We start from the raw sequence: 27,853 nt of genomic DNA, 5'->3' as shown, positions 1-27,853 counted from the left end.
AACACCATTAGTCTCCGGCATCCAGCCAGTTCCCCTTTATTCTAACACTTTTGCCTTCTCTATGCAGCCATGCATGCTGGTACCTTTCCTGTAATGTCACAGACTACTATCCTATTTAACCCCTGTATATTTTTATGAAGGACTCTAATAAACTCAAGAATCTTGCCTTCCATTGAAGTCAGGCTATCTGACCCATAGTTTCATGCCTTTTGCCTCTCTCCCTTCTTAATAAGTAGTGACATTTGTAATTTTCCAGTCCTCTTGAACCATTCCCAACACTAGTGATTCTTGAAAGATCACTGCTGATGCAGTCACAATCTCTTCAGCTACCTCTTTCAGAACCCTGGGGTTCATTTGGTCCGGGTGACTTATCCATCTTCAGCCCCTGCAGCTTATCAAGCAGCATCTCCTTGGTAATACAGGTACATAATCCTTTATCCGGAACCCTTGGGGGACAGTATGTTCCAAATTTCGGAAAGCCAGATTTAAGCCCACCTGAATTGTGCTGCCGTATTTACAGACACTCGCTTCCAGTCGTGCTGCTGTCTCCCCACCACCCCCCCTCGCCTGCCCAACTCACACTGTCGGTCTCCCCCCCCCTCGTCAGCCCGACACGCACTGCCGGTCTCCCCCCCTCGCCCACCTGATTCACGCTGCCAGTCTCCCCCCCCCCTCGCCTGCCTGACTCGCGCTGCCGGTCTCCCCCCACCCTCGCCTGTCCGACTCGTGCTGCTGGTCTCCCAACCCCCTCGCCCGCCCAACTCGTGCTGCCAGTCTCCCCCTTCCCCCGCCCAACTCACACTGCCAGTTGCCCCTCGCCCGCCCAACTCGCACTGCCAGTCTCTCCCCCTTGCCCACCCGACTCACGCTGCTGGTCTCTCGCCTGTCCAACTCACACTCCCGGTCTCTCGCCCGCCCGACTTGCACTGCTGTCTCTCTCTCCCCACTTGCTGGATTTTGGAGCTTTCCAGATTTTAGATGTCCAGATAAAGGATTGTGTACCTGTAGAGCAACACTCATTTCTGCTCTCTAACTCTTTTGAATTTCTGGCACATTGCTGGTATCTTCCACAGTGAAAACTGACACAAAAAACCTCTTCAGTTCATCTACCACTTCTTTATTTCCACATTTCCAGTATCATTTCCCTGAAGTTCAATGTCTAATTTGCTTCACTTTTACTCCTTGTATGTCTGGTAAAAAGCATTTGGTACCCTTTTTTCTGTTACTTACTAACTTCATCTTTTCTCCCTTTATTGCTTTTTAGTTGTCTTCTGTAGGATGGGCGGGGGAGGGGGGAGACTGGCAGCATGAGTTGGGCGGGCGAGGGGGTATAGATATAGTCAGGGTGAAGGTCAGTGGGACTAAACAGAATAATAGTTCAGCACAAACAAGAAGGGACAAAGGGCCCATTTCTGGGCTATTCTATCATTCTCATCCTTTGCCTTCCAACTTACTTTTGCAAAACTCAATGCCCTGTCTTTTCTGTAAATGTGTCTTGACTTCCCTTGACAGCCACAATTGTCTTATCCTCCCATAGAATGCTGCTTTTCCTTTGTGATGAACCCATCCTGCATCTTCCAAATTATTCCCAGAAACTCCACCATCTTCCCTACTTGGGTTCCCTTTCAATCAACTTTGGTCAGCTCCTCTTTTGTGCCACCGTAGTTGCCTTTACTCAATTGTAACACCAACACAATCTGACTTTAGCTTCTTCCTCTCAAACTGCAGAGAGAATTCTATCATATTATGTTCACTACCCCTTAAAGGTTCCTTTACCTTCAGCTCCCCAAACAAGTTGGCTTCATTGCACAGCACCAAATTCAGAATTGCCTTTTCCCCTGAGAGCATGACCACAAACTGATCTCAAAAGGCATCTCAGAGGCATTTCACAAATTCCTCCTCTTGGAATCTTGTGCCAACCTGTTTTTCCCAGACCTCCTGCATATTGAAACTCCTCCATGACCACCGTAACATTGCCTTTCTTACACACTTTCTCTAATTCCTGAAGTAATTTGCACCCTACATCCTGGCTGCTATTTGAAAGAGTCTTTTTACTCTTTCAGTTTCTCAATGCTATCCACAAGGATTCTACATCTTGTCCCTTCTTGCTAAAGATATGATTTAATTTTAGAGCCATCCCATGGCCTCTCCCAACCTGCATGTTTTTTTTTAATAGGATGTGGATCCTTGGATGTTTTGCTGTGTGTAGAGCTCGTCGAAAGAACCAAAGACTTGTTGATCCAAACCAAGGCTTTTATTAGCAAAAGACAGGAGTACTTCACAGGTGGCCGACCAGTCCGGAATGATCCGACCTGGCTAGGGACACAACCCTTTTAGGCCCAGACAGTAGGCGTGGCTAAGCTCTCAGCCAATCACTGTAAGCACAGTCATTACACTCTAGACACTGTAACTATATACATTGGTGATAAGTCTGTACTATCACACCGTGTCCCAGCTGTGTTCCTCCTATAGCTACGTCTCAGCCTACAGCATTATTCCTGTCAATTTCTAACAATGTCTTAAGCTAATCTTCCTTGTTTTGTACACTGTGTGCATTTAAGTACGACACCTTCAGTCCGTGTACAGCATCCTTCTCACATTTGTCTCCAAGTTGTCAGAGTTTAAATTTTTACCTTTTTCTAACATTTGTCCTATTTTTTTATTTCAGAGACTTCAATAACCTGTCCTGATGTCCTTCCCTTTATCCACACTTTTCCAATCGTTTGCAACACCCTGTACTACCTTAAAGCCCTAACTACAGCCCTAATTATGCAGTTTTCAGGATCCTAAATCCAGTATGATTCAGATGGATGCCATACCATCGGAACAGCTCTCTTCCCCAATCCCATGAATTCAAATACACTTCTCCCACATGAATCTTTGAACAACACATTTAACTCACTAATTTGCATGTGACTCAGTAACAATTCGGAGATTACTACTATTTTGGATTCTGCTTTTTAATTTCACCCCAATTGCTCAAATTCCCTCAACAGAACATCTTTTCTACTTCTACCTATGTCATTGGTACCAATAAGGACATGACAACTGCATCTTCTCTTCCCTCTCCAAATTCTTCTGCAGGTCAGAGATTTACCAAATCCAGGCAAGCAACACAGCCTTCAGGACTCTCAATCCCTGCTACAGAGAGGAGTACTTATTCCCCTGCTTATAATATGCCCAATTACCACAAAATTCCTCTTATCTCCCCTCTTGAATAGCTCCCGCAACCATTGTATCATGGCCAGATTGCTCATCCCTTCTATAGTCACCATACAGGGATCGAGAATCTCCGACATGCTCAAAGCCTCGGGTTCCTCCAGCATGAGCTCTTAGATCCCCCAATCTGCCTCACTTCCAGTTACACTCTCTTATTCCTGACTACAGACCAAATTTGAAGTAGTCCACGCAACTCTCATCCTCCCTGAGGTGTAACAGTGCTTGAAGCTCAGTTTCAATATCATCAATTTTGATCTAAAGTTCCTTGAGGAACCAACACTTGCTGCAGATCACCTGGAAGCACAAAAGGATCCACTATTTCTGAATAGATATATGACATAGGAGGAGAATTAGGGTGTTCAGCCCATTGAGTCTGCTATGTCATTCAAACCATTGCTGATATATTTTCCCTCTCAACTTCATTCACCTGCCTTCTCCCCATTACCCTTGATTCCCTACTATCTCCACTTTAAGTATTCTCTATAGTCAGTCAGCAAATTACAGGTTTATGATACTTACAGGGTATGAATTTTCCCAAGTACTTAAAGCTGCCACAACAGCTGAGAGATTGGTTTTCCTTTCCTCTTCATAGTCATCTTCTGAATTCCGAATTAAATCCCGATAAACCATCAAACAGTCTTTGTACCGTTCCAATCTGTACAACTGAATTTACAGAAAGTGTGAAATTGATGACAGACACAAAAAGATAATTTTATTCCAATCAGGGTCTCAACATTTTCTAAACTCATGGTTTCTTTCATCTTTTCATGGAATGTGAACAAATTTGGCAAAAATGGCATTTATTCTCCATCCTGATCACATTGGAGAGCTCTTGAGTCACACAGCATGGAGATGGCACTTCAGTCCACCACTTTATGCTAACATTTTACACGTGAGGCATGTATCTTTCCTCTGCCTTGACTATTTCAGTGTAAATGGGAACTTTATGCTAACATTTTACACATGATAACGTGAGGCATGTATTCTTCCTCTGCATTGACTATTTCATTGTAAATGGGAGGACCTTCGGAGTATTGATGTACAGAGGGATCATGGATGAAAGTTCCATGAACATGCAACACGAATAAAAATGGTGGCATACTTGCTTCATTGGTCATGGCGTTGGGTACAAAAAGCAAACAAATAATTGCTGGAGACACTCATCAGGTCAGACAGCATCCATGGTTAGCAATGGGTGTGAACTCTCTGTTAAGATTAACCTAGAGTATGTGAAATTACATACATGAAGAGGGAAACAAACCAGGGCCAGAGCTGACAGAGTGCAGAGCAGAAGATGTTGTGGGAAGTGGAGAGACAGGTGGAGGGAGAAACCATTAGGAAGGGGGATAGGGAAAGCAAAGTTAAAGAGAAAAAGACAAGGAGAAGAATAGGTAGAAGAGATGAGAACAGTAGAATCTGAAATTAGAAAAATCAATGTTTGTAGCATTAGGTTTAAAAGTGTCCATAAGGAATAAAATGTGTCATTCCTCAAGTATACATTTAGCCTCAGCTTAACAATGGATGAGGCCAAAAACAGGCATGTCTCTAGGAACAGTTTGGGGAGTTAAAAGAGTTGGCTACAGGAAGCTCAAGTTTAGACACATAAACAGATGTAGCTATATGTTTTTTTTCCAGAGAAGAGTCAAAAACTGCAGCTCATAGGTTCAAAGTGAGTGGAAAAAAATTTCAAGTTCAAATTCGAGTTTATTATCACCTAACTGTACATGTACAATCAGATGAAACAGCATTTCTCAGCATATCCACTGTAAACAGTTAATGATCTCTCTCTCTCTCTCTCTCTTACACACACACGTTTCAATGAGATACTCCCTCATTCTCTTAAATTCCAACCATTACAGGCCAAGAGTGATTAAATGTTCCTCATATCATAATCCTTTCATTCCCAGAATCAACTTTGTGAACCACCTCTGAACCCTCTGCAAAGTCAGCACATCCTTTAATAAATGAGAACCCAAAATTGCTCACAATACTCCGTGAGGTCTCACCAGTGCCTGAACCCCTCAACATCACTTCCCTGCTATTCTTCTCTATTCCTCTTAAAATGAATGCCAACATTGCATTTACCTTCTTCACCACCAACTCAACATACAAGTTTACTTTCAGGCTACCCTGCACAAGGATTCCTAAATCCCTTTGCATCAGGGAATTTTCAATTTTGTCCCATTTAGAAAATAGTCTGCCAATTTATTTGTTTTGCCAAAATGCATGACTATACACTTTCCGATACTCATGTCATTTGCCACTTCTCTGCCCATTCTCCTAATCCAAGTCCATCTGCATCTTCCCGATTCCTTCAACACTACCTGCTCCTCCACCTACTTTCATCTGCAAACTTGACCACAAAGCCATTGGTTCCATAATCTGAAAATCTAAATACACAACATATACTGCATCTTCTTTATCTAGCCTACTAATCACTTCTTCGAAGAATTCCAACAAGTTTGTAAAACAAGAAGTTCCCTTGAAGAACTTCCCTTTGGTCCATCTTGTCATGTGCCTCCAAGTACTCCATAACGTGTTCCTTGACATTCCACTCCAACATCTTCCCAACCCACTGACATCAGGCTAACCAGTCTATAATTTCCTTTCTGCTGCCTCTCTCCTTTATTTTGAAATTACTTACTTGGTTACAGAATACCATTCAATCTTTCAGCCTGTACAAAGAATCTATTTCTCCAGGTAAAAATGTCACATACTGGAGGACTTAGAGGGCATAGTTTAAGTTGGGGGTTGAGGGGGGTGACTTTCAAGGAAATGTGCGGGAATGTTTTTTTTATACTCAGTGGTAGATGTCTGGAACAAGCTGTCAGTGAGAGTTCTGGAAGTGGGCACAACAGTAGCAATGAAGAGGCTTTTAGATACTGACACATGGATATGCAGAGAATGGAAGGAGATGGATCATGTGAGGCAGAAGAAATTTTGGTAATTTGGCATTATGTTTGGTGTGGACATCATTGCTATTTTTTCTTAATTTTAGAGATACAGCATGGTAACAGGTCCTTCCTGTCCACAAACATCCCCCCCCCACCCCTCCGTCCCAAATATATCCATGTGAACAATGAGCATAACCTGTACATCTTTGGAACATAGGAAGAAATTGAAGCACCTGGTGGAAACCCATGCAGGCACGGAGGATGTACAAACTCCTTGCAGACAGCATTAGATTTGAACCTGGGTCATTGGCACTGCAATAGTGCTGTGCATTATACTACCATGGTCTGTACTACCATTATACTACCATGGTCTGTACTACCATTATACTACCATGGTCTGTACTACCATTATACTACCATGGTCTGTACTACCATTATACTACCATGGTCTGTACTACCATTATACTATCATGGTCTGTACTACCATTATACTACCATGGTCTGTACTACCATTATACTACCATGGTCTGTACTACCATTATACTACCATAGTCTGTACTACCATTATACTACCATGGTCTGTACTACCATTATACTACCATGGTATTTCCTTTGCTATACTATTGCACGTTCTATAATATTTCAACATTTGCCCACAACAAAATGGATGGGATTTCAAGTTCACAACACAAAGAGGTTTCACCCAATTTGACTGTGTGAATTGGACAGTGAAGAAGTTACATAAAACACACATTACTGCAAAGTACAGCCTCTTCAGCCCATGATGCTGTTTTGACCTATGGAACCTACTCCACAAGCCAATTTTTTCCAACCTCACACACATAACCCTCTTTTTTTTGCATCCATGTGTGCAAGATTCTTTTAAAAGTCTATATGGAACCAGCTTCTACCACCAACCCCACCAATACATTCTAGGTACCCACCACTTTCTGTGTGAAGAAAAAAACTTTTCTGACATCTCCTCTAAACTTTCCTCCACTCATCTTAAAGAGATTTCCTCTGGCATTTGCTATTGACACCCTGAGAAAAAGGCGTTGCCAATCCACTCTCTCTAATGCCCTCATAATCTCTGTTAGGTCACCTCCCATCCTTCATCACTCTGAAGTAAAAAGCCAACCTTTCTTCAAAATTCATGTTCTCCAATCCAGGGAATATCTTGTAAATCTTCTCTCCACCCTCTCCAAAGCAGCTAATGAGGAGACCAGAACTGAACACAATATTCCAAGTGTGGTCTAACCAAGAGGCTTATAGAGCAACAACATTTTTTCATGGCTTTTGAATTCAATCCCCAGACTAATGAGGGATCATGAACCTGGATCCCCCTGTTCCTCTATATGCTTTGAATCATGCAATTAGCATATACTCTACTTTTAAGTTCAATCTTCCATAGTGGATCACTTCACACTTACCCAGATTGAACTCCACCTGCCACTCTCCTCCAAACTCTGCATCCAGTAATATTACCCTGTTGTAACCTAAGACAACATTCTACACTATCCACAGCAGCTCCAACTAATTGACTCACCCTTCCACATCTTTGTCCAAATCATTTTTAAAAATCGCAAAGACCAGGGCCCCAGAACAGATCCTTCCAGAATGCCATTTATCACCAACATCCAGACAGAATACATTCCACCCACTGCCTTCGACAGACAAGTTAATTCAGTATCCAAGTAGCCAAGGTTCTCTTGGATCCCATGCCTCATGACTTTCTGGATGATCACTGAGCACCACAGGGAACCTCGTCAAGCACCTCACTAAAATCCATTAACACCACATCTACGGTAAAACACAGAATCCTGTTGTAACTGTGGTTAAGTGAAAAACACACAAATGCTGGAAAAACTCAGCAGGTCAAACAGTGCCTTTATGTAGCAAAGGTAAAGATACATCACCAACGTTTCGGCCTTGAGCCCTTCTTCAAGATCTGGGGAAACATGAGAGATGTCCAAACAAGGGGGAGGGGAAGGGTGGTGAAGGTGGGAGATGATAGGTGGAGGGGGGTGAGGGGAAGGACCGCAGGAAGGTGGAGGAGGAGTCTAGGCTAGGTGGAGAGAGAATGAAGTAGGAACTGGAATAACTAGTTGAAAGGGGGGGGGGGGGGGGAAGGAGGGGAAAAGGCAAGCTGATTAGTGGAATGTAGTGAACTCAATGTTCATGCCCTAGCGTTGGAGGATTGGTTACGGGGAGGTCACTTTTGTTGCAGACGGGGAGGAGGTGCTGGACTAAGCGACCTCCTAATCTGTGACTGGACTCTCTGATGTAGAGAAAGCCACAGAGGGTGCACCGGATTCAGTAAATGAATTCTTTGGAGGTGCAGGTGAAGTGTTGCTTCACCTGTAAGGTCTGTTTTGGACCTCGGACCATGGTGAGGGAGGAGGTGTGGGTGCAGGTATTACACAGTGGAAGGTGCCATGGGGGGGGCGATGGGTGGGAGGGAAGAGTGCACAAGGGAGTCATGGAGGGAACAGTCCCTACAGAAAGCTGAGAGGGGAGGAGAATGAAAAATGTGTCTGGTGGTGGGGTCCTGTGGTAAGTGCCCAAAATTCCGGCAGCTAATGTGTTGGATGCGGAGACTGGTGGGGTGGTAGGTAAGGATGAGGGGGATTCTATGTTTATGGTTTCTTGGGGCGAGGGGGCTAGGGTAGATGAGCATAGAATGGAGGAGATGCGGGTGAAGACAGAGTAGTGGAGGAGAAGCCACGTTTATGGAAGAAGGCAGACATTTCAGAGGCTATGGACTGGAAGACCTCAATCTTGGCAGCAGATGCGGCAGAGTCAGAGAAGGGGATAGAGTCCTTGCAGGGGACAGGGTGTGAGGATGTGTAGTCCAGGTAGTTGTGGGAGTTATAATAAATGTCAGTGGCGAGTCTATCTCCTGAGACACAGCACCTCCTCTCGGTCCGCAACAAAAGTGACCTCCCCCGAGCCAACCATTTCAATTCTGAGTCACACTCTCAAGCTCACATGTCTGTCCATGGCCTTTCACACTACCCCACCCTGACCACCCGCAGACTAGAGGAACAACACCCCATTTTTGGTCTGAGCCCACTCCAACCCCAGGGCATGAACATTGAGTTCACTGCATTCCACTAATCAGCTTGCCTTTTCCCCCCTCCCCCCAACTAGTTATTCCAGTTCCTACCTCCTTTCTCCCTCCACCTAGCGGCTCCTCCCCCCCCCCAACCTATCATCTCCCACCCTCACCACCCCCCTCCCCCTTTTGTTCAGACATCTCTCATGTTCCCCCACACCTTGATGAAGAGATCAAGCTCGAAATGTTGATGATGTATCTTTACCGTTGTATATATAAAGGCACTGTTTGACCTGCTGAGTTCCTCCACCAGCATTGGTGTGTTTTTTCACTACTCCACATCTACTATTTTAATCAGTTTGTTTTGTCACCTTGAAAATCTCAATTAGGCTTATGTGGCATGATCTTCCCCTCACAAAGCCATGCTGACTCTTCTCCAATACCTTGGCCACCACTGATATATTGGTCTATAATTCTCAGGATTCTCCCGATAACCTTTTTTAAACAAGGGATTGACATTTGTCATTCTCCAATATCACTCCTGTGGACAGGGAAGCAAAGGTAAACATCAACGCTGCAGCAATATCTTCATCCATTTCGTGAAGTAACCCGGGGACTTATGCCTTAATGGTTGGCTTCTTATTTAGAGCTGTGGGTGTCTGGAAGGTACTGCCAAAAGCAGTGGTGGAGGTTGATATAATATGGACATTTAAATGACTTAAATAGACATACAGATACAAGAAAAAATGAAGGTGATGGACTGTGAAGGAGGGAAGGGCTACATTTGACTACTGAATAAGTTAATATAGGTTGCCACAACATTGTAGACTGAAGGGCCTGTACTGTAGTGTTCTATGTTCAAAAAGAAGAATAGGTATAATGGAGAACAGTCATTGAGAGAACAGCCAGTTTTGTGGGACACTGAGGCTTTGGATTGAGAGACTTCAGCGAGCAGAGGCTGCAGGGCTATAGAAAGATAAGGATTACCTTTTTCATCTTTTCAGGGATGTCTAGTGTTCTTCCTGCCGGATGTGGGAAGTAAGGGAATCATCCAGTGTCCCTGGGAAGTATGTTCAGCAAAACTCCTCTATGACCACATCAAAGAAGATGGAGTTGCAGTAGGACATAGTAAATAATTTTGAATGCTGAAGACATGAACTTTAGTGAGTTAGTTATACGGCTTGTTATCTGTGTTGTGGTGTTCTATGGCTCTAGCTCAACCAAATATGCATGGAACATGAAAGTCTGCACACGCTGTGATTTAGTAAAAAAACAACAAAATGCTGGAGGAACTCAGCCTGTCTTTTCAGTGTCCATAGGAGACATTTATGTTTTTTAGATAGAATTTGCGCGATTTTACCAGTATGAGGAATGTTGGAGGTCTCAGCATTAGTCGTTAACACACAAACAACCAAAACTCGAAACTCCGTTTCCTTAAGCAAGTTTAGACAGTAATTAAAGAGGCGGGGCTATTCATTAGCCCATTGTTCATGGAATGCAGGCGTTCCAGGAATGGCACCCTCATTCCTGATCTGACCTTTTTACACAGCATGCATTCTGGGAAAATGGCAATAATTTCCTGGAATGCGGCAGCTGAGTACAAAACATAAAAGATATATTGCCAACATTTCAGGCTGAGACCTTCTTTAATGAATAAGCAAAATAAGCCAGAAGCAGGAATCTCAGAAAGTCTCAGAATTCAGACAATGCCGGCTGGGGGAGGAATCTAGACCAACAAAAGGTGTTAATTGGATATGATCAGGGACAAGGTACGATTTATCATGATTGTGCAAAAGGAGACAGAGTGGAGAAACAGAAATGGGGAAAAGGGGATGGGGAAAGGGGGGGTGGATGGGTTGGAGAGAGGGTTTTTAACGAAACCCAGATAAGTCAATATCAATATCATCTGATTGGAGGGTGCTCCCGTGACATCAACCGTATCAATTTCACTTCTCCCCTCACTCATTCCAATCTCACCCCCTCGGGATGCCTGGCCCTCCACTCTCTCCACACCAATCCGAATCTCACCATCAAGCCTTCAGTAAAGGGTGGCGCTGTTGTGGTTTGGCGCACTGACCTCTATCTAGCCAAAGCCACACAACAATCCTTAGACATCTCCTCTTACTTAACCCTCCAACAGGACCCCACCAAAACTCACCAAACCATTGTATCAAGCACCATCTCTGAACTCATAATTTCCAGTCACCTCCCTGGCAAGGCCTCCAACCTTATTGTTTCCCAACCCAATATCACCCTTTTATACCTCCTACCCAAGGTCCACAAACCCAACTGTCCTGGCAGAACCATCGTGTCCACGTGCTCCTGCCCCACCGAATTGGTCTCCACTTAACTCAACTCTGTTTTGCACCCCTGGTCCAGTTCCTCCCCATCTACATCCGGGACACTTCACATGCTCTCCATCACTTCAACAACTTCCAGTTCCCTGAATTCGATTGCCTCATGTTTACCACGGAAATCCAATCCCAATACACTTCCATTCCCCATTTGAAGGCCTCAAAGCCCTTCATTTCTTTCTGGACAATAAAACTAACCGGACCCCTCCTCCACCCCACCCTCCTCCGACTGGAAGAACATCCTCACCCTCAATAATTTCTGCTTTAACATCCCACTTTCTCCAGGTTAAAGGGGTAGCCCTAGGTACCTGCATGGGCCCCAGCTATGCCTGCCTTTTTGTTGGCTACGTGAAGCAATCCTTGCTACAAGCCTACAGAGGCAAGCCACCTCAACTCTTCCTCACTAAGTCAATCACTACTTTGTGCTACCTCATGTACCCATGACTTCATCCACCTTGCTGCTAATTTACACCCCAATCTCAAATTCACTTGGTCCATCTCAAGTAACATTGTCCCTTTCCTCAATATCTCTGTCTCCACCTTGGGAGACAAACTCTCAACATACATCTTCTATAAAACCACTAACTCCCACAACTACCTCAACTACACCTCTTCCTATTCTGTCCCCTGTAAGGATTCCATTCCATTCTCTTAATTCTTCTATCTCCATTGCTCTGCACTCAAGATGAGGACTTTCATGCCAGTTCATCAGAGATCCCCTCCTTCTTCAAACAATGTGGCTTTCCCTCTATCAGCATCAACATGACACTCACCTGCATATCCTCCATTATCCGCACATCTGCCCTGGCCCCCTCTGCCCCCACACACAAGGACAGGATTCTTCTTGTTCTCACCTACAACCCCACCAGCCTCTGCATCCAATACATCCTTCTCCACCATATCCACCACCTACTACATGATCCCACCACTAGACACATATTCCCCTCTCTTCCACCTTCCGCAGGGACCGCTCCCTCCTTGACTCCCTTGTCCACTCCTCGTTCCACACCAAATGTCTCCTTTGGACCTAACCCTCTGTCAGCAGGAGATGCTCCACTTGTGCCCACACCACCTCCCTCACCACCATTCAGAGCCACAAAAAGTCCTTCCAAATGAAACAATATTTCACTTGTGAATCTGCAGGGGTCATCTACTGCATCCGGTGCTCTAGTTGTGGTCTCCTCTACATCAGAGAGACTTGACGCAGACTGGGAGATTGTTTTGTTAAGCACCTTTACTCTGTCCACTGCAATAGCGTGGATCTCCCAGTGGTCACCCATTTCAATTTCCTCATCCAATTCCCTTGCTGACATGTCTGTCCATGATCTCATGCACTGCCAGACTGAGACCACCCACAATTTGGAGGAACAACACATTATCTTCTGACTGGGCACCCTCCAACCAGATGGCATTAATATCAATTTCTCTGGCATTTGTTAAAACCAACCCAAAACCTCCCCTCTCCCCACATCCCCTGTCGCCTTTCCCTATCTTTGTCTCTCCATCCCGTCTCCTTTTGCACAAACATAATAAATTCTTATTTCATCTCTTATCATATCCAATTAACACCTTTTTTTGATCTGGATTCCTCATCTTGCCAGCATTGTCTAAATTCTGACATTTTCTGAGATTTCCTCCTTCCGGTTTATTCCTTGAAGAAGGGCTCAGGCCCAAAATGTCAGCAATATACCTTTGTCTCCTATGAACACTGAAAAGACTGGCTGAGTTTCTCCAGCATTTCAGTGTGTTTTTACAACCAAATATGTAGACAGGGAGCAGTTGCGTCACCACACCGCAGGGTAGAAGGGGCAGCTTGAGAAGGTAGGAGCCCCCTGTGGTCATAACCCTAGATACAAGTAGACTGTTTTGGATACTGTTGGAGGGTGAGGGGCGAGAAATGAGGAAGTCACAGCAGCCATGTCTCTGGCACAATCTGGCTCTGAGGCTCAGAAAGAAGGGGGAGAAAAGGAGAGCGAATGATAGTGGATTCATTAGTCAGAGGAACTGACAGGACATTCTGAGTACAACAGACTCCCAGATGGTTTGTCAAGTCCATGGCTTTCTTAAAGTGAGGGCAAGCAGCCAGTAGATATGGTTGAGAATGGGATGAGGTCATGCAATGCAATTACTATGCAAATTAACAGTTAGGACCTCCAAGGTCCAACTACCAGTGTCACATGCGTGTCAGTGAAGGAATAAGAGGATCAAGCACATGAATGCATGGGTGAGCAGATGGTGCAGGTTTCAGATTTATGAACAATTGGTACCCCTTCTGTGGCACAGGTGACCTGTACAAGAGCAACATTCTGACTGGGAAATTTGCTGGAATCATTCAGGAGACTTTAAATAAGCGCAATGCACAAAAGTTGTTGGACAAATTCAGGTAGTCATTCAGCATCCATCCGATTAAAAGGCAGTCAACATTTTGATCTGAGCCCTTCACCAAGAATGTGGAAAAATAAATAGATGCGGGAATGAGAAAAGGGAGGAAAGGAAAGGAGGAGCCCAGACTACATTTAAGAAGTAACAAGTGGATACAGGTGGGAGGGTAGGAGAAAGAAGCAGAAGAGATTTTAAATTTAGACATACAGCACAGGAGCCCATGCTGCTCAATTACACCCAATTAACCTGCAACTCCTGGTACATTTTTTAAGGGTGGAGGAAACCATAGCATCCAGAGGAAACCCACACAAACTCAGGGAAAACATACAAACTCCTTACAGATAACATGGGATTTGAACCACGGTCCCGATCATTGGCACTGTAACAGTGTGGCACTAACCATTACGCTAACCTTGCCACTTCAATGACTGAGGGACAAAGCTGAGGATTAAGAAGAGTGGCTCTGATGGGAGAAGGGAAGGCAATGGGAAGCAGGAGGAAGGGAGATAGAGGTAGGGAAAGAGAGAGAGTGGGGAAGTATGTTAACAAAAATTGGAGAAATCAATATTAATGCCATGTGGCTGAAGACTGCCAAGATGAAATATAAGATGCTGAATCTCTAATTTGCAAGGTATCTTGATTTAGCAGTACACGAGCCATGACAGACATGTCAGTGTAGCAATGGCATGTGGATTCAAATGGTTGGTCACTCAGAGGTCTGAGCTGTTGCAGCAGATAGAACGAAGGTGTTCAATGAAACGATCTCCCAATCTGTGTCCAGTCTCCCCAATGAAGAGGAGGCCACAATGGGAGCACCAGATGCAGTGAAAGATCCCTACAGATCCAGAAGTGAAGTGTTGCTTCACTTAGAAGAACTGTTTTGGCATCCAAATAGTGGTGAGAGAGAATGTGCAAGTGTTGCACTTCTTGCAGACACTATGGTAGCTGCCAAGGGGGGAAATTAGCAGAAAGGACAAGAAGTTGCAGAGCGAGTGATTCCCATGGACAGTGAACAGGGGTGGGGAAGACATGTCTGGTGGTTGTTTCCAGTGGTGAGAGAGTCTCAGACAAGAGGGCACAACTTCAGGATTGAAAGGCACCTGCTTAGCGAGAGGGTGATAAATCTGTGGAATTTGTTGCCATAGGTGATTATGGAAGCAAAGTTATTGGCTGTATTTCAGGGAGAGAGTGATAGGTTCTAGATTAGCAGGGCATCAAAGGTTATGGGGAGAAGGCTAAGCAGTGGGCTGTGGGAAAATGGATCAGCTCAAGGCAAGGCAGACTCAATGAGCTGGCCGAACCAGCCTATTTCTGCCAATGTCTTATGGTCATATATCATAAGTGGTGAAGGTGTGGAGAATAATATGTCGGAAACAGAGCTTGGCGGGGTGATAAGTGAGGACAAGGAGAACCCTGTCCTTGATGCATTTGGGGGCAGGGCGATATGGAGGGGGGGGGGTGGGGGGGAGGTTTAGGGTTGCTGCATGATTGCTGAGTTTCCCCAACACTTTTGTATGTTGCATGAGACCTACCTTCTGCAGGTTTTCTTGTTTAATATGCTTTAAATTAGTCGAGCAGCATATTTGGATCAAAACAGGAGGGAGGGTCTGAAAATATTGAGAATAGCAAGGAAAGCAAAGGACGTGCATTGAAACAGAACAGGATGGTGGAGGACAAGCATCAAGGTAAGACAGGTAAACTTTAACAGAAAACTGATGGGGAAAGTGGACAACCTTACAATGTGGATCAGTATAGTGGGATATTGCAGCCTTAACAGAGATGTAGTTGAAAGGGAACCAAGACTAGCTGATCGGCAAGAAAGAGAGTGGGAATAAAGGGTTCCTATTCTGGTTGGCTGCTGGTTACCATTGGTGGTCCACAGGGGTCCATGATGGGGCCACTTATTTTTATGTATGTTAATGATTTGGATTGCAGAATAAATGGCTTTGTGGCTAAGTTTGCAGATGATACAAAGTTAAGTGGAGGTAGTGAGGAGGAAGCAGAGAGGCTGCAGAGAGACTTGGATTGGGAGAATAGACAAAGAAGTGGCAAATCAAATATAATGTTGGAAAATGGACAGTCATGCACTTTGGTAGAAGGAATAAAACGACAAACTATTATTTGGATGGGGAGAAAATTCGGAGGTGCAAAGAGAGTTGGGAGTTTTCATGTAGGATACTCTAAAGGTTAGCCTCCAGGTTGAGTCAGTGGTGAAGACGAATGCAATGTTGGGATTCATATCTGAAGGAATAGGATACAAGAGCAGGGTTATGTTGAAGCAGTGGTGAAGCCTCACTTGAAGTATGGGTGTGGGTTCCTTATTTAAGAAAGGATGTTCTGACATTGGAGAGGTTTCAGAGAAGATTCACAAGAATGATTCCTGGAATGAAGGGATTAGCTTTTGAGGAATGTTTGATGGCTCTTGGACTGTGGTTCTTGAAATTCAGAAGAATGAGGGGGGATTTCATAGAAACATTTTGAATGTTGAAAGGCCTGGGCAGAGTAAATATGGCAAAGTTGTTTCCCATGGTCAGAGAGTCTTGGACAGAGGGTACAACTTCAGGATTGAAGGGTGCTCATTTAAAACATATGCAGAGGAATTTCTTTAGCCAGAGTGGTGAACCTTGGAGACTGTGGAGGTCAAGGCATTAGGTATATTTAAGGGAGAGATTGATCAGTATCTGAATAGTCAGGGTATCAAAGGTTATGGAGAGAAGTCAGGGGAGTGGAACTGAATGGGAGAATGGATCAGCTCATGATGGAATGGCAGAGTGGACTCAATGGGCCAAATCGCCTTCTTCTGCTCCTATATATTATGGTTTTAAGATTGGCAGCTCAATGTTCCAGGATAACATAGTTACAGGTGTCATAGGAACAGTGGAACTAGGTTGCAATATTAGTCAATGAAGATGTCATAGTTGTGTTCAGCGCATATAAAGATGGAGAACTATCGTGTGAGGCAGTGTGGATGGAAATTAGGAACCATAAATGAGGGCTAAAAGAGATTTTGAGATAGCATTGGCAGAAATTGTAGTAAGATTTATAAAATCGTGTACAACAAAAAATGTTTTAAGTATATAAAGAACAAAAGGGTGACAAGGGAAAGAATAGGAAAGAATCCCCTTAAGGATCAAGAGGGGCAACCAAGTGTAAAGACAGAGGAGATGGGGAAGATTTTAAATTAATATGTTGTGAATGTGTTTACTGTGGAACAGGATGAGTGGGAAATACTCTAGGATATCAGTCATGAAGAAGAAATTAGTGGGGATTGACAGACAATTTAATTCAGCGCTGAAGGATAAACCACAGAGGAATGGAGGATGGCTGATGTGGTTCTGTTATTTCAAAACTACTGGAACTCTAGAACACTGCAGCACAGAAACGGGCCCACCTTGCCCATGCCAAATTATTTATTTCATTTCGTTCCATTGACCTGCACCTGGACCACAGCTATCCCATCCCTGTAACCATCCGATCTTCTCATAAATGTCAAAATCGAAGCCACATCCACCATGTCTGCTCAGTTCACACTGACTACCCTCTGTAGTGATAATCTAAGTAACAACAATTAGTCTGACATCAGTAATCCTTGGAGGATTCAGAGATATAATCTATCAACAGTTGGATAGGCCAGTGAAACATTAAGGAGAGCCAGCTTCAATTTGTGTGTAAGGTATCGTGTGTCTTGTTCTTGAAAGAATTTTTGAAGAGGTGACAAAAAGAGTTGATGAGGGCAAGGCAGTTGATGTCATTTACATGTATTTTGGTAAAACATTCGTAAGGTCCCACTTAGTAGGTTACTATGTAAGGCTATGGCTCAGAGGATAGAAGCCAACTGGTCAAATCAAGAAAAAAAATTCTTAGTAATAGGAGTCAGAGAGTGGTTGTAGAGAGCAGTTTTTTTACACTGGAGAACTGTAACCAGTGGAGTGCCTCAGGCTTTCATTCTTTGTAATATACATCAATGATTTGTACAAGGATGTTTATGGCAGGGTAAGTTTGCTGATGACATGAAAATATGTGGTGTGGTGGACAATGAAGGTTACTTGTGTTTACAATAAGATTTAGACCAGATGGGGAAATAGCTGAGGAATGGTAGATTCAATTCAAAGAGGAAAAGAGTGAGATGTTGCATTTTGGTAAAGTGGACCAGGGCAGGATTTGCTTTGTGAAGAGCAGTCCCCTAAATAATCCAATTAACTCCTAAACTGTTTTGCAATGGAAAATAAGAATGAATAATTATGAAAGAATGTAGAAGAATGTACACATGCATCATATTACACTGGAGGTGCAGAGGAACTTGGGAGTGCAACATTTCCTGAAGGTTAATTTGCAGGTAGAGTCAGTGTGAGAAAGACAAATGCAGCATTCACTTCAAGAGAGATGGATTATAATATATATAATGTTCAGGTTTTACAAGGCACTGGACAGACTGCACTAATTTTAGGCTCCTTATCTAAGGAAGGATGTGCTCATATTGTAGAGGGTTCTGAAGAGGTTCACAAGAATGATCCCTGCAATGAAAGAGTTATTATATGAGGAATGTTTGATGGCTATGCTACAGTACTTGCCGAATTTTCTAAGAATGATGGGATCTCATTGAAACCTATCAAATTCTGAAATGTCTGGATGGAGAGAATGTTTCCTATGATGCGGGAGTCTGGGTCCAGAGGACACAACCCCAGAATAAAAGGACTTCCCTTTTGATCAGAGATTAGGAGGATTTTCTTTACCATATGATGGACAGATGTGGAGGCAAAATCATTGGGTATATTTCAGATGCAAGTTATCAATACACAAAAGTACTGGGGAAATTCAGCAGGTCCTGCAGTGTCCATAGCAAGCAAATATATATAAACAATGTTTCAGGCCTGAGCCCTTCGTCAAGGTATGAGCAAAAGACAGGCAGGCAGCTGAATAAAAATGTGGGGGGTGGAGGAATGAAGAAGGGGTAGGGGGGAGCATAGACCAGCAACCAGGAGACAGACCATGGGTGGACATTTTCATCTTTTAATTTAATTTTTAAATTTTAATTTAGACATATAGCACAGTAACAGGCCCCTGATCAGTGTGATTATAGAGCTGGAGGGACATAGAAAGGGGGGAAAGGGGAGGAGGACGGAGAAAGAGAGAGTGAGATAAAAAAAGCTGGAGGAAAGCAGCCATAGATAGGAAGTGAGGAAGAAGTGTAATGATCTTGAAAGCATCTAACAGGACACCATAAAAGCTTTTCATGAGGTCACTAGCACTCTCTAATTTAAAATGAACAATAAGAATGACCTTCCTCAGACAACCATTTCATACTTTTAGAGAACCAAGACTGGTTTCACAATATTCTTTTCAAGTTTATTCTATAGCCCGCCTGTTAATGTCACTTAGATATATGATTTATTCAACATCTTTTTTAACACCTGGAACAGGCATGCATGCTACATGTGGGACAATATTCACTTTACCTACAACATAAAAGGAAAACATTTAGATACCACTTGTGCATAAAGTTCCTTTAACTTGTTTGTCCTTTGGTCAACGCTTTCAATGGTCTTCAACGCAGTTTCTATCCGGTTCAGTCTGTATTCACAATAAGCCTTCTCAAAGGCAATTACATCACTGAAAAGCAAAAGTAAACAAGATTAATTTTGACAAGCTAAATGTCTATTTTTTTTAAAGATGTATTCAGATGTAGTCTTTCCACATCTTTAAACCACCATTTCTACATTTGCTCAAATAAAATGCAATATTCCCAAGTATTAGTTAAAAGGAACATGGACACTTGGTGCACTCGGCAACAATATGTCCCACACATCCACAGTGGCTGAAGATGAGCACCTAGTCTGTCTGAAAGCAGTTTGCTGTTCTAGGAAGGTCAAGTGGTTTTGTAAGCAAAGTTAAATAGGTTTTTCTCTGAGAGAGAGAATTCAGTTCTATAGTTCAGCAACAGCAACTGGGACTGGAACAGGACAAGCTGGCAAACTTGTGGAGAAAACCCATTTTGAAGACGGCTTGTGAGTTCTTAGTTCAGCCTGGTAAAAACCATTGTGGTCCATACAAGAGGAGATGGCTGGCTGTATTGTGTTTCACTTGAAATAAGGGAAACAGAAAATGAACTCTGTGTGGACCTGAAAGAAAGAGGTTATCATCTGGAAAACACTGATGGGGCAAGTTTCTTCGGCAAGACACTGAAGTGGCTGTTCAGAAGGAATCTGATGTGTGTGTCCAATGAGCAACAAATCTCTCTCTGAAAACCGACAAGAACTTTCCTGAGCGGTAACCATTTACCTTTCAAGCACCAAAGCCTGTGAAATTCAAAAATGTAAAATTTTGTGCACAGTATAAGAATTGCCTGATACCAGTGAACTTGGAGGAGTGTGAAGTAAAATTGGACTGTGAATCAAACAACAGATTACATACACATGCACTTAGAATTAGAAGGGGATTGTTAATAGTAATATGTTAAAAGTTTGATCCTGTTTTTATGTTTAAAGGTAATTAAAAGCATTTTTGTTTAAGTAACCATTTGCCTTGGTGAACTTATATTGCTGCTGTGTTTTGGGGTTATCTGGGCCCATAACAGAGGGATATGGGCCAATGCAGGCACAGTTTAAAATGGAGGAGTTGAACCAATGGGTCTGTTTGCATTCTGTATGATGATGGCTTGGTTATCTTCCATTCTGGACTATTTATGACTGAGCCTCCATATTCGTCTGGGCAATGGCAATCCAAAGATTCATTACTTTTTGCGAGATGAAATCTCATCACAGTCTCTAACATCCAATCCCTTTCTGAATCTGAACCCTGGTTGCAGACTCCACAGGAAAAGAAACCATTCACCCTGATCCAGCCTGTCAAAGACCACAAATTTAAGCATTTAAATGAGACCTCTCTCCTCTGAAAATACAATCTCAGGCTATTTAATCTCAGATATGGCAAATTCATCATTTCTGCAAGCTGAAGGGGAGGAGTCACGTGATGGAGTAGTGGCCGGTCAGGGAATTCCAGCCCTCTCCCGAAAAGTTAAAAAAAAACACACAAAGCACAAAGGTACAAGATTAAAATTTATAATAAAGTAAAAATAAAGGTGAGAAGAAAATGGCAGCGAAGAGAGAAAAGTCGAAAACAACGGGAAGAAAAGAGGAAGAAAGAATGTCGGAAGAAGAAGGTGAAGGCCTTACCTGTCCGAAGAGGCCCGCCGCGGAGAGAGAAGCCCGCTCCCGCAGGTCGGTGGAAGTCCCGGGTTCGGGACTACAAAAATGGCTCGCAGAGCTGAGTAAAAGTATGCAACCGCGCATGAAAAAAAACACACTGACGGGAGGGGGGAACAGCTGCGGAGTCGATCTCCACAGCTGAGAGAGACACCTGCAGCACAGCAGCAGGTGCAGAACACAGATAATAACGACAACAAGAAAGAAGAGGGTAAAAAGAAAACAAGGAAACAACAGATGGTCAACCCAGAGGAAGAAGAAGAAGAACAGAAAGAAGTGGAAGAAGAAGAGAAAGGCAAGACAATGGATGTATCTTTTTTTAAAGAATATATGGAATCATTGAAAGGATGGCAATTACAAGAATTTAATGAGATAAAAATAAGAATTAAGAATGCAGAAGAAAAAGTGAATAAAATGGAAATGGCCATATCAGAGATAGGAAAAAGAGTGGAAAATATGGAAGAACAAGAAACAATTGTAGAAATGGAAGTAGAAGACTTAAAAGAGAAATTAGAAGAATCTGATAAAAAAGTTAAAGAGACACAGGAGCTGTTAGTTCAGAAGATAGATATAATAGAAAACTAATATAGAAGAAATAATATAAAGATAGTGGGCCTTAAGGAAGATGAAGAAGGCAAGAATATGAGAGAATTTATAAAAGATTGGATCCCCAGGGTCCTAGGAAGACCAGAATTACAGGAAGAAATGGAAATAGAGAGGGCACATAGAACTTTAGCCCCGAAACCACAACCCCAGCAAAAACCAAGATCCATTTTAGTAAAATTCTTAAGATATACAACAAGAGAAAATATATTGGAGAAAGGAATGAAGAAAGTAAGAGAAGACAAAAAGCCACTGGAATATAAAGGTCAAAAAAAATTTTTCTATCCAGACATAAGTTTTGAACTCCTGAAGAAGAGGAAAGAGTTCAATACAGCAAAAACGATCTTATGGAAAAAAGGATATAAATTTATGTTAAAGTACTCAGCAGTACTTAAAATAGTTATTCCAGGGCAACAAAACAGACTATTCTCGGATCCAGAGGAAGCAAGGAAATTTGCAGAACAACTACAAAACAAGCAGAGAGATGAAGACATGTAATGAGAGTAAAAATGACCACGAACTATATGTATGTATCCGTATTTAGAGGAAAATATATAGAGTATAGACAAGAATTAATAAATGAGGGAAAGGGAATAGAGGGAATAAGGAGGGAATTGAAAGAGTGACCTTTGTTACATATGAAAATTGAAATCTTTTCTGGCAGGGGCTGGGTGGGGAGGAGTTACGGTCACTACAAAATCAGTTGACGTTTGCGAGTGAATTCGCAAATCCAAATGGAGAGGGGAGATGTGGGTGTACGACAAGGGATAAAGGGCAACTCAGGAGGGGGAGGGGAGAATGGGGTTAAAGAAGTTTTAAATAGGAGAATAAGGAAAATGTTTGATGTTTTAGAAATGTTGTCTTATAAAGTGTTCAAAACAAGAAAGCAGAAATGGATAAGAAGGAAAGGTGATGATGGAGAAACGGAAAGGGAAGATAAACAAAGTATGAAATGGCTACGCTGAACTATATGACTTTAAATATTAACGGAATACATAACCAAATCAAAAGGAAGAAACTGCTAAATGTACTGAAAAAAGAAAAAATTGATATAGCATTTGTGCAAAAAACACATTTAACTGAATTGGAGCACAAGAAATTAAAGAGAGATTGGGCAGGACACGTAACAGCAGCGTCGTATAATTCAAAAGCAAGAGGAGTAGCTATATTAATTAGTAAAAATGTGCCAATTAAAATAGAAGAGGAAATAATAGATCCAGCAGGGAGATATGTAATGATAAAATGTCAGATATATTCGGAGTTTTGGAATCTACTCAATGTATATTCACCTAACGAAGAAGATCAAAAGTTTATGCAAGATATTTTTTTGAAGATAGCAGATACGCAAGGGAACATATTAATAGGAGGGGATTTCAACCTGAATTTGGATTCAAAAATGGACAAAACTGGGAAAAAAATTAACAGAAAGAACAAAGTAACCAAATTTATAATTAAATCGATGGAAGAAATGCAACTTTTGGATACATGGAGGAAACTACACCCAAATGAAAAGGAATATTCATATTGCTCGGGTAGACATAAAACATACTCAAGAATAGACCTATTTTTGTTATCAGCTCGTATGCAAGATAGAGTAAGAAAAACAGAATATAAAGCTAAGTTAGAGGACATCCCTCCAAGAATGTATAGATGGAGATTAAACTCCATGCTACTCAAAAGGCAGGATTTTAGAGAATTCATTGAAAGTCAAATTAAAATGTATTTTGAAATAAATACGGAATCAGTGAAAGATAAGTTTATACTATGGGATGCAATGAAAGCGTTCATTAGAGGGCAAATAATAAGTTATGTAACCAAGATGAAGAAGGACTATAATCAGGAAACAGAGCAGTTGGAAAGGGAAATAGTAAATATAGAAAAAGAATTAGCAATGAAGGAAGATACAACTAAAAGAAGAGAATTGGCAGATAAAAAAATAAAATATGAAACACTACAAACATATAAGGTGGAGAAGAACATAATGAAGACAAAACAGAAATATTATGAACTAGCGGAAAAAACACACAAAATTCTAGCATGGCAGCTTAAGACAGAACAAGCTAAGAAAATGGTATTGGCATCAAGGAAAAAAGACAAACAAATCACATATAATCCAAAGGAGATCAAGGAAAACTTTAGAGAATTCTATGAACAATTATACCAAACTGAAAACGAAGGGAAAGAAGGGAAAATAGATGAATTTTTAACTAAAATTGAACTACCTAAATTACAAATAGAGGAACAAAATAAATTAACAGAACCATTTGAAATAGTAGAAATACAAGAGATAATTAAAAAATTACCAAATAATAAAACACCAGGAGAGGATGGATTCCCAATAGAATTCTATAAAACATTTAAAGATTTATTAATTCCTCCCCTCCTGGAAGTAATCAACCAGATTGATAAAACACAAAGCTTACCAGACTCATGTAAAACAGCAATAATTACAGTAATACTAAAGCAAGGGAAAGATCCACTCGCACCAGCGTCATATAGACAAATATCATTACTTAACACAGATTATAAGATAATAGCTAAACTATTAGCAAACAGATTAGCAGAGTATGTACCGAAAATGGTAAATCTAGACCAAACTGGATTTATTAAAAAAAGACGCACAACAGACAATATTTGTAAATTTATTAACTTAATTCATGCAGTAGAAGGGAGTAAAGCGCCAACAGTAGCAGTTGCTTTAGACGCAGAGAAGGCCTTTGACAGAGTAGAATGGAATTATTTATTCAAAGTATTGCAAAAATTCAATTTACCAGAGAAGTATATTAATTGGATTAAAGCATTATATAAGGGACCATTGGCGAAAGTGACAGTAAATGGATATATAATCAAAGCAATTTAACTTAAGCAGATCAACAAGGCAGGGATGCCCACTATCACCCTTATTGTTCGTGTTTGCTATAGAACCACTAGCAGAATTGATAAGAACAGAAAATATTATAAAAGGGATAAAAATAAAAGACAAGGAATATAAAATCAGTTTATTTGCGGATGATGTTATAGAATACTTAACAGAACCAGAACTATCAATAAAAGAATTATATAAGAAATTGAAGGAATATGGAGAAGTGTCGGGTTACAAGATTAACGTAAATAAAAGTGAAGCAATGCCAATGAATAATGCGGATTTCTCAAAATTTAAGAAGGAATCACTATTCGGATGGCAAATGCAAGCAATAAGATACCTAGGTATACAAATAAATAAAAATCTCGGCCATCTATATAAACTCAATTATTATCCACTAATGAAAAAATTACAGGACGATTTAGAGCATTGGAAAGATTTACCATTAACACTAATAGGAAGGATAAACTGTATTAAAATGAACATTTTCCCAAGGATATTATACCTATTTCAGGCATTGCCAATACACTTGACAAAGAAATTCTTCAAGGAGTTAAAGAAAATAATAAAGAAATTTTTATGGAAAGGGGGGGAAACCGAGGATAGCACTAGATAAATTAACAGAATGGTATAAACAAGGAGGCTTACAACTGCCAAACTTTAAAAATTATTATAGAGCCGCACAATTAAGATACCTATCAGATTTTTATCAAACAAGGGAAAAGCCAGATTGTACTAGATTAGAATTAGATAAAATAGGGGAAAAGATACCTGAACACATATTATATAAATGGATGAAAAATTGGTACAACATAGAAATTCTCCAGTATTACATCATCTACTCAATATTTGGAAAAAGATTCATGTAGAAAGGAATAAAACAAATTATCAATTACCAAAACTAATATTGACGCAAAATAAGTTACTCCCTTTTACAATAGATAACCTTTCCTTTAGAGAATGGGAGAAAAAAGGGATCAAAAGAATAGAAAATTGTTTTTCAGGAAATAGATTATTATCCTTTGAACAAATGAAAGATAAATACAATATAACTCAAGATACAGTGCTGGCATATTACCAATTGAGATCCTACTTGAAGGACAAATTAGGAAGCAGTCTGAGGTTACCAGAGGGAAGTAACTTTGAATATGTGATTACAGATACAATGATAATCAAAAGATTTATAACAAATATGTATATTAAACTGCAAGAAAAGGAGAATGAGGAAACAAATGGTAAAACTAAACAAAAATGGGAACAAGATTTAAATAGAAAGATAAAAAAGGAAACATGGGAGAAGTTATGTTCTGGGACGATGAGAAATACAATAAATACGAGGTTACGTATGATACAATATAACTGGATACACAGGCTATACATTACACCTCAAAAGTTAAAAAAAATGGGACCCAACAGTATCTGATAGATGTTTTCGATGTAAAAAAAGAAATGGGAACAACAATTCATGCAATCTGGACATGTGAGAAAGTAGAAAAATTTTGGGAAGATCTAAACCAAATATTAAATAAAATTACAGAAAACAATATACCAAAAAATCCAGAGATCTTCCTCCTAAGTAACATAAAAAACAAAGAATTTGGAATTGATTTGGATGGTGCACAAAAAAGATTTGTTAAGATAGCTCTAACCGTAGCAAAAAAATGTATTATGTCAACCTGGAAATTGGAAGATAATTTGAAAATACAACAATGGTATATAGAAATGAATAAATGTATTCCATTAGAAAAAATAACATATAGTTTAAGAAATAATATTGAAATATTTGAACAAATATGGGAGCCTTACATGAAACACAATAGAGAAAACCTACCGGGGACATTCACTACCTAAATTAACGAAAGGAGAAGGAAATGAAAAGAATTGACTCAGTGGAATTTCTTGTTTATTTTTATTGAATGAAAACATTGTTTGACTGGTTTAATGTATCCTAGATTTTGTACTTTAAATGGACGGGGGGGGGGAGGTAGGGAGGGTGGGATGGGAGGGGGGGGGAGAATATGGCACTGTATATATTTGAAAAGGAAAAAGTATGTATCATAGTCAATGTGGTTTATGGTGTGAAAAATAAAAAATTTAAAAAAAAATTTAAAAAATTTCTGCAAGCTGAATCACCTCCAATGAGTTTATCTTTTTACAGGAAAAAGAATCAAAGCTGTGTGGCTGTGTGAGCAGTGGAAGAAACACAGTCACCATGTTGAGGGTCATTAACAACTGTTTTATTCAAATTCAGCACGTTCCTTTAAGGGCAGCATGAGCTCAGTCACCTGGTACATTGTGACGTCATAATCGCTGCCCAGGGTGCGCACTGGAAGGGATGCTGGAGTCAGAGAGAAACCTCTGATGACGCCACTTCCCCATGACTGCCCCGCCACGTGGCGATACTAGCGGGGCCGGTTCACCATGAGGATGTGTGCTGCCACACAACACTGCCCCCCCCCAGAACCGGCTACAAGTCCTGTCACTTTGGCGGCCGGCTGTGATAAGTCCAGATGGGCCACCTTCAGGCGGTCCACCATAAAAAGTTCCTCTCACCCCCAACGTCCAGGGTGAAGGTTCTGCTGGACCAGTGCAAGACTTTGTATGGCCCCTCGTACGGTCAATGTAACAGTGCACCTTGTGGTCCCCTCCGCATGAAAACGAACTGGGCCGAGTCGAGTTCTTTGGGGAGATGAAACGGCCGGGGGTGGTGGAGCTAGGGAGGCCAGTCGCCTGCGTAGGTCTGCCAGCAGGTTTTTGTCGGTGGCCATGGTGTCAGGGTCTGGGCAGAAAAACTCACCCAGCAGGGAAAGCAGTGCGCCATAGACCTTCTCTGCTGCTGAAGCCTGCAGGTCCTCCTTGGGTGCCATCCTAATCCTGAGGAGGACGCAGGGTAGTTCGTCCGCCTAGTCTGGTCCAGAGCGCCTGGCCATAAGCAATGCCTTCAGGTGCCTGTGGAACCTCTCCACCAACCCGTTGGACTGCGGGTGGTATGCTGTGGTGTGGTGGAGCTTGACCCCCCAGGAGCTTCATCATCTGAGTCCACAGGGCAGATGTGATCTGTCACTAGTGATGTGCGCCGGGATTCCAAAACAGATGATCCATTGGCTGACCAGAGTCCTGCCACACGTTTCCACGAGAGTGTTGATGGCTGGACTGGAGAGCTCATCCGCCACTACCTTGTCCTTGAAGCCCTGTGTCGGATATCGGTCGTGAACTCAGACATCTAGGAGAGGAGGTGCTGTTGTCTGGCAGACCACAGATCCTTGGCCATCACCAGTGCT

General features: G+C 41.8%; 1 protein-coding gene across 3 annotated transcripts in view; it reads right to left on the bottom strand.

The window, feature by feature from the left end:
* The window catches only part of srp72 (signal recognition particle 72), a 137,918-nt gene that overhangs the window by 90,704 nt on the left and 19,361 nt on the right, over positions 1-27,853 (bottom strand). For all 3 annotated transcript variants that reach the window (XM_069926132.1, XM_069926131.1, XM_069926133.1), the window contains exons 3-4: positions 19,391-19,514; positions 3,739-3,882 (exon numbers count right to left, since the gene is read on the bottom strand). In XM_069926132.1, the coding sequence (XP_069782233.1) occupies positions 3,739-3,882; positions 19,391-19,514 (268 nt within the window). The remainder of the gene's footprint in view (positions 1-3,738; positions 3,883-19,390; positions 19,515-27,853) is intronic.

This window comes from Narcine bancroftii, chromosome 3, assembly GCF_036971445.1.
Source record: "Narcine bancroftii isolate sNarBan1 chromosome 3, sNarBan1.hap1, whole genome shotgun sequence".
NCBI lineage: Eukaryota > Metazoa > Chordata > Chondrichthyes > Torpediniformes > Narcinidae > Narcine > Narcine bancroftii.
The sequence above is the reverse complement of the archived record's forward strand: the minus strand, read 5'-3'. Positions and strand labels throughout refer to the sequence as shown.